At 40.2% G+C, this 8,558-nt stretch overlaps 1 protein-coding gene across 1 annotated transcript in view; it reads right to left on the reverse strand.

Moving 5' to 3' along the window:
- DYTN (dystrotelin) overlaps nucleotides 1-2,958 on the reverse strand; it is a 47,861-nt gene extending 44,903 nt beyond the window's left edge. The window contains exon 1 of the mRNA XM_027591489.2: nucleotides 2,940-2,958. Within this exon, the coding sequence (XP_027447290.1) occupies nucleotides 2,940-2,958 (19 nt within the window). The remainder of the gene's footprint in view (nucleotides 1-2,939) is intronic.
- Between the last annotated feature and the right edge of the window lie 5,600 nt (nucleotides 2,959-8,558).

Below are 8,558 nucleotides of genomic sequence, written 5' to 3' on the forward strand. Positions count from 1 at the left end.
ACTGATACTTGTTGATATCACCTCAATGTGTTTATAGAGAGCATATGTTATTTTTATAATCAGAAAAGAATTATTAGTATCCCTTCTTTTGAGAGTTACCACCACCAACACTACAACAATGGCTAACATTTCTGAGCCCTTACCAGGCCCCGAGTGCTCATTTGCCCCTTTCACAGTGTGGTGGAGAAGAGAAAGCTCTGGAGCCATAACTAATTCCTTTTTCTTTTGGGGAAATTAGTTTACTATTTGATCTTCATTTTCTTCATCAGATAAATAGGTATGTGTCCTGGAGACATGTTTGTGACTAGAAATACAGGCAGCCCTTTAGTTGCTGCTAAGCAGGCCCTACAGCAAAACAAAACAGGGGTTGCTCAGTGGATTTCATCCATTCAAACCTATGTGGCAGGATTTTATGGTGACATTAGTTTCTTTCTTATTCTTGCAGAAGTGGGAGAATTTAGAGGATGAAGAGGCAATTTTTCCATGTCCATTCCTGTGTGTGTTCCAAGGTCTAAACTCTTTTTACTCCTTTTGAAGTTTGAATAGCTTCTCTGTGTTTAGGGGGCCTCCTTGAAGTCAGCCCACCCAGGCCTTCTTATGAAAGGCCCATCAAAGAACTCCAGCCACTCATGGAAATGGGAGAGTTTGACTCAATACTAATAGAATTTCAATGACCAAGATCAAGGGCAAGTTGTTCTTCCAAAGCAGAACAGGGGCACGGGTCCACCAGAAGAAAGCCAAATGGGTGCTGGGTGACCAGAGGAAGAGGTTCGTTACCTCAAATACCACCAGGATTCCCCACTTTCCGAATCCTCTCCTAGCTCCACCTCCTTGTATACACATTCTGGACTCCCCTTGCCTTGAGAACCGATCTTGACTTCAGGGTTGCTCTAGCTATGGCTGTCTCTTGCCTGAATGGGAAGGGGGGTTGATGCCTGGACAGGAAGTCCTGAATACTTCAGATCAGTTGTTCACCCTAAGGACCTTCAAGGTTTTTATCGTGTCTTTAAGGAATGGCTCCTTCCCAAGCTTAACTGAGTCAGAATTCCATACCAAGCCACAGTGACTTGGTTTTGGTTTAGAAAATAATGTTTCTTGCCCTGGAGTGCTGTGGGGAAATTCCTAGCTGTTACACACATGGGTATTGAGTGCCAGGCACTGTGCTAACCCACTGAGGGGCTTATGGTGCCAAACCAGGTCAGATCCACCCCTGGGGAGTTAGAGCACACCAAAAGCTTCTCCTGGAACATACCCTAATTCAATGATTGATATATGATCATGAGTGGAAGACACTTACCTCAGGTGAATGTGCCTAAAAATATCATTAAACAAGCGATCTTAAGAACCCTCCACATCCCCCTCCCTTTTTTTGAACAGGTGCAACCATATCAAAGAAGTTACAATTTGCTCTAAATCTTTTGTTATTTAATATTTCCCTATGTTTTGAGAATTCTTTTCAGTTTTCAGCTGAGTCCAGCATTAGAGTATGGAGAAGTCAGAAGCACCTCTGCCCTCTATCTGGAGAAGGAAAACAAATTGAGAGTAGCCAGAATAGTGTGAAAATAGTTTACAAAGCTGTAATGCCCAACATTTTCTTTCCTTCCGGAAACTGGCCAGTTTTTGTGCCCTGGTTCCTCTCAGATGTACCAAATGAATCCAGAGAATCAGCAAAGTCGGGGCTCTGCAGGTTTTCCCAGATGTTGCCATTGGTGGAAGAGCCATTCGGTAGCTGCTCTACCATCTGACCCATGGCACTCCTGTCAAATTATGTTTTGCAGTGTCATCTGATGAAGTTATGCAGCATAACATGGCAAGCTGTGATCGAGTACAACATGGAAAATGGATGAACATCCTAGGTGATTCACTACCAGCTCTGCTTCCTAAAGGCTTTTTTTTTTTTCCTTTCCTGCTGGTGGGAGAAAACTCAAGAAAGGAAGAAGTCGTTTGATATATGAGGCCCAAAGCTATGAAGAAAGTAGTTTTAGATGCTTAAAGAAATAATAATACAAGCTACATATGGTCTTGTTCGTGGAAGCAATTTGGGAAACATGTTTTGCTTTAAATGATTCTTATTTTGTCACTTCCTACAGATTCTGAGAATGTAATAAACTGTCCATCATCTCTAGTGGGGATGATCCAGAAATAGATATTTTTGGCTGGTGGTCCTCAAAGTGTGGTTCTAGGTGAGCAGCGTCAGCATCACCTGGGAACTTGTTAAAAATGCATGTTCTCGGGCGCCTTGGTGGCTCAGTTAAGGGTCTGCCTTCGGCTCAGGCCATGATCCCAGTGTCCTGGGCTCGAGCACCCTCTGCCACCTGCCCCGTGTTGGGCTTCCTGCTCAGCAGGGGAGTCTGCTTCTCCCTCTCCCTCCCCCTGTTCATGTTCTCTCTCGCGCAAATGCGCGATAAAGATAAAATCTTTAAAAAAAAAGTCACAAGACACTCCTGGGGTTACCCCGGCATTCAGAGGTATTGGTAGAAAGGGGAATTAGTGTCTTCATACCCATTTATGAAATATTTATACAGTGTTAGCTGTGAGAACTTTCGCCCAACTTTGGGCCCACATAGTACTGTGAACTTATCCTTGACATGAAAATATCTACAGTGATGTCATTTTAATAGTAAACCATGAAAATATACAAAAATAAAATAAGCCACTTTTTGTATATTTGAATAACAATTTAAAGTGTAATTATATTGAGAACAAGTCTTTTGTTAAATTACTGTTGGTGCTTTGGGGACAATAGACCAAACACTCTTCCATACATTGTGAATTTCTGTTTAGAAAAAAAAGAAAATCTTTTCAATCACCCACTAGTTTCTTTTCCTGCCAGATGTCAAATGTCTACTCTTCTGCAACTCAGAAGTCTGAAAATACAACATCTGTGCCTCATTTTTTTGTTTACAAACGGTGCTCAGAAACTTGAGAATAATACTCACCTTGTTTACCTGGGTCCATTTCAGGAATTTCTTAGAATGGCAGATGGTAAGAGGGTCCCTGTAACTGGAAATAAACCAATATTTTAAGCAGAAGGTTTTGCAGTGGAAGAGGAAGGATGGGAAAACAAAAAGACAACTAGGCAAAGTCATTTCACCTGTGAGATGATGAAGAAAAGTGTTCAGGGAGCCTGTGTAATCTCTTGGGAGGATAAAAATCAGGAATGTTGGGCTAGGTGCTTTTTATACTTAGACCCTTGTGGGGATTTGGAGCTGTATCTCCGAAACGGAGAACAGCTCCTGAAACTAATATGGTAAATACTTGGAACTTTTGAGGCATTGTAATTTTAATCTCACTTCAAGAAAATGTAAACTAACTTGAATTTTTAAGGACAAAATTTGAAGCTCTCAATGCTCAAATTTATAACAGTACTATGCTAAAAAATCTATGCATTAAATTTCTGACAAATACTATCCTTTTGAACACCTTATCACATATATGTATATATGTGTGTGTATACATATAATTCAATCAGTGTTTTATTTTAAGAAGAGTAGTCAAGGGCGCCTGGGTGGCTCAGTCGGTTAAGTGTCTGTCTTCGGCTCAGGTCATGATCTCAGGGTCCTGGGATACAGCCAGCCCTGTGTTGGGCTCCCTGCTCAGCGGGGAGTCCGCTTCTCCCTCTCCCTCTGCCCCTCCCTCTCCCCCTGTTCTTGTTGTCTCTCAAATAAATAAATAAATAAATAAATAAATAAATTTTTTTTAAAAAAGTAGTCAATTAGGCACCTGTTGTTTCACGTTGCAACTATGGTTCAAACTACACACACACACACACACACACACACACACATTCACTGACAACAAAAAGAATGGGTTAATGGGTTATGCTATAAGAAATCTTATACAGTTCTAAGAAAAAAATTTTAACATAAGCAGTTGAAAACTGTTTTTAAAAGTCACATGATAATTAAATTTCAATAATACTTTCCTCCTCTTCTAATGAAGGAATGAATTAATGGCAAACAGTTTTACAAACAAAAACTGACTACATTAGTTATTTAAAAATATGATAGCAATAGTGATAATCCCAGACTTGCCTCAAACTAGGAAGATTCCAAATATATTCAAGTAAGATTTGTTTTGAAAAGTTATAGCAAGGGCAATCAGATCAGAACTCTTTTTGGTGCAGAAATGCTCCCCTGAGCTCTTCCTAAAGCCCCCAGGTAGGTGCAGAAGGGTCCAGCCTCTCGCTCCATCAACAGTGCAGCTAGAGATGAAATTGACCTGCCTCCTCGCCAGCTCCTTACCTTTCTTACTTTATTGGGAAGCAGTTTAGCCCAACAGCCTGTATAGGTTACTCAGCAGTTTTGGAAGAGGGAAAAGCTGAGTAATAACAAATTTCCAGATGTGGTGTTCCTATGGAGAGTTGATGTCTTATTCTGACTGCCCAGCAATTTCATGCAAAGCAGTGACATTCAGGCCTCACAAAAGTGCATTCATTAGTAATAAAGATCTTGAATAATTTAAAGCCCTTCCTACATCTCTGTTTCAACGGGCTATTTCTGTATTACTTTCCCGTGTCGGAGAGGCAAGTAAAGCATCTTCTGGGTATTGTGGAGAGCAGGGGTTGCCATAGAGATTAGGATACGATAAGAAGGGCTCCATATCCCAGGTGATGGCCACCTTACTAACCATCCCAGATTAAGAGTGACCTAGAAATGGAATCTAATTCATTTGATTAATTCAGAGGTACTGCTACACATTTTTAAAGGGCACCAAATATAAGGCAAGTGTTCAAAATGGTAAGAATTTGTTACAAGTGCACATTTCCTCTGAGGTTTTTAGTATCACCTGAAAATGTCTTTATTTTTTGAGAAATTCAGATTAAAAATAAACCAGTTGGAATGCTAATAAGTTTTTATCAATAAAAGAAAGATGTCTCATGAACCAAATGTATTAGAACTTTACCACTGGTGTTTTCAGACTGCTGGGGAAATAAGGAGCTGATTTTAACATCTTTCAAAAGGGTTAGAACCCAAAGCATGGGTATATTACTTCATGAGTATATTACTTCTCTGTGTTCTGGAGAGTCAGAATGTCTGGGAATCCATGGTCCCAACTGAAACACTTCAAACAATTATGATGGTCACTAATCCACTCCAGAATGTTTCATAATAAAAATCAGTTTTCAAAAGTAAGTATGATATCCAAGATAGCCAATGTATTCCTTTCTTTTTGAGAAGTATTAGTATCACACTACTGGTTTCTTAAAAACAAACTTGGGACATTTTAAAGAATGAAAAATGGATTTATAATGGGGTTAGAAAGCAGCAAGAGGAGGGGAGAAAAGAAACCCATTATTGACCTTTTCCTATATAAATTATATTGATTTTCTGGGAACAGATAAGACCATGTGGGAAGAGAGTAAGTTTATCTCACATGAAATTTATGTCTTTTGAGTGCTGGAGACTCAAAGTTGAAATCATATTTACAAGTTTTATGTTCTATTATATCTTGGCAATAGAGGGCGTTGGGATGTTTTACTGAATGCTGCCTTGTTGAGTTCTGAGCAACCCTCTGGTGCTGATTAATTATGTGGCTCAAGAACCTTAGCACCAAAAAAAAAAAAAGTCTGAAGTTCCAGCCAAAATGACATAATTAGACAAATATTTAAGTACATACAAATGAACTAAGGTTTGTTGGAAAGTAATTTAAGCAAATGGGCAATTGATAGTCTGAGCTCTCAGTCTGGCTGTTTTTAGACAGGCTGAGATAAAATCTCCCATGACTGCTTTGGTTTCACATACTTCTGTTAACTGGAAAGTATTAGTTACCATTGTAGCTCCTGGTTCAAGCTCAGGTAGACTTAGCCACGTCAAGACTTTTCTCTTTCATAGAATGTTTCAGGTTATAAATCAAAACCAGTTAACTGCAATTTTACTACATCGTAGATAACCAACTGGGGGGCATTTTTTTGCTGACATGGCAGTAAGTTCTATAAGTCATGATTTGTGATTGACACTCTTTACCTTCTGAATCAGAGCGGCCCCGCCCTGAGGAAGCAGGTAGGAAGAGGGTTCAAACTTCCTACACAATGTGCCCTGATTTCGACATAACAGGCTCCACACCAACCAGAAACTGGGTGACCATTGCTTACTGTGCATGGGTACTGTTTTTCGAGGAAGCCAGTGTTCTATTCGCCCTCTATCTGATAGCTCTTTACATATGCCTTTGAAGACTCAACCTCCCAAGAGAGAAAGAAGAGCCTTGACACATTGCACCCTAAAATGTGTAGGTAGTCTCTTATATAAATTACAGGATAATTTTATATACATATTTACATATGTATGAACAATTTCAAGGAAAAATTAAGTTACTAAAATTAACTCAAGATAAAATAGAGGAAAGGGAACTTTTGTGTACCATTGGTAGGAATGTGAATTGGTACAGCCATTATGGAAAATAATGTGGAGATCCCTCAAAAAATTAAAAATAGATCTACTATATGATCCAGCAATTCTACTTCTGGGTGTATATCCGATGGAAACAAAATCAGTACTCAAAGAGCTCTCTGCACTCGTATGTTCACTGCAGCGTTATTCACAGTAGCCAAAATATAGAAACAACCTAAGTGTTCATCAGTGGGTAAATGGATAAAGAATACGTGGTATAGGGGCACCTGGGTGGCTCAGTCGTTTAGCGTCTGCCTTCAGCTCAGGTCATGATCTCAGGGTCTTGGCATCGAGCCCTCCATTGGGCTCCCTGCTTAGCAGGAAGCCTGCTTCTCCCTCTCCCACTCCCTCTGCTTGTGTTTCTTCTCTCGCTGTGTCTCTCTCTGTCAAATAAATAAATAAAATCTTTTAAAAAAAAAGAATATGTGGTATGTATATACAATGGAGTATTATTTAGCCTTACAAAAGAAGGAAATCCTGCCATTTGCAATGATATGGATGAACCTGGAGGATATTGTGCTAAGTGAAATAAGCCAGACACAGAGGCAAATATCACACAATCTCACTTATACATGGACTTTTTTTAAAAAGAAGAAAAGTTGACTTCATAGTAACAGAGAGCAGAATGGTGTTTACCAGAGATGGGGAGAGGGTGGAATGGGAGAGATACTGATCAAAGTGTACAAACTCATCCTTTAGGCTTCACTGAGGTCTTCCGCGGACCACCCTATCTGAAGTAGCTTCAATACATTACTTTATTCACAGCTGTAAGCACAAACTGTGGTCATCTTGTTTTTTTTTATGTTAATTTGTTTATTATTTTTCTTCTCTACTAGAAAGCAAGCTCCTCAAAGGCAGGAACAAGAGCTCTTTTCTCTTGTTTGTCCCTGTGTGACATTGTGATTTATAATAAGTAATATATATTTGGTCTTTGTCTTTCTGGCACAGAGCTCTTAAAACCCTTGGAATTTCCTGGGGCACCTGGGTGGCTCAGTCAGTTAAGTGCCCAACTCGTGATTTTGGCTCAGGTCATGATCTCAGGGTCATGAGATTGAGCCCCACATTGGGTTCTGCCCTTAGTATGGAGTCTGCTTGAGATTCTCCCTCTCCTTCTCCCTCTGCCTCTCCCCCTGCTTGCACTCTCTCTCCCTCAAATAAATAAATAACCCTTGGAATTTCCTAAGTGATGGGAGGGTTAACATATCTTTTGTTATGCAAACGAGGCAACTTTTGGCCCCATCTGAGGAATGGGGCTGGTTGTCAGGGGAACCAACCCCATGATTAGAAGATTGAAACTTTTAAGTCTTACCCCTGATTTCCAGGGAGGAGAGAGGAGCTAGAGGTTAAATCAATCATCAATGGCCAGTGACTTAATCATTCATTCCTATGCAATGGAGCTTCCATAACAACCGAGAATGGTGGGGTTCAAAGAGCTTCTGGATTGGTGAACATGTGGAGATTTGGGTTGAGTGGTGCTCTAGAGAGGGTATAGAAGCTTTGTGCCCTTTCCCCATACCCTACCTTATGCACCTGGCTCCTGAGTTATATCCACTTGTAATAAACTGGTAATCTAGTAGGTAAAATGTTTCTCTGAATTCTGTGAGCCCCTCTAGCAAATTAATTGAATCCAAGGAAAGAGTTGTTGTGACCTTTGATCTGTAAGTGGGTGGGTCCGAAGCACAGGTGACAACTTGGACTTTTGACTGGTATCTAAAGTGGGGTGGTGGGGGGGCAGTCTTGTAGGACTGAGCTGTTAACCTGTGGGATCTGATCTTATTTATGGGTAGATAGTGTCAGAATTGAGTTGAACTATGGTACACCCAGATGGTATTGGAGTCTTGCTTGGTGGTGAGGAAACCCCACATCTCAGAATTGGGAGCAGAATTATGCTTATTTTCCACACTACATGACCTGTCATAAGCACTCAAGAAATATGTTGAAAAAAATGAATCAAGAGAGACTGATTGGCAGGAAGAGAGTGCCCTGCCCATCTCAACCAGTCTATATTGTATATGGCTTTATTATGGAGATGAAAATTAGAGTCTGAGGCCATCAGATTTCCAAATCATCTAAATACTTTTCCTTGTTCTGACTCTAAGACTTCTGATAATTTTGTCTCCATCTAGCTTGCACAGGAAGTGAATTCACTGTTAGTTCTGTGGACATCTG

Source organism: Zalophus californianus, chromosome 3 (genome assembly GCF_009762305.2).
Source record: "Zalophus californianus isolate mZalCal1 chromosome 3, mZalCal1.pri.v2, whole genome shotgun sequence".
NCBI lineage: Eukaryota > Metazoa > Chordata > Mammalia > Carnivora > Otariidae > Zalophus > Zalophus californianus.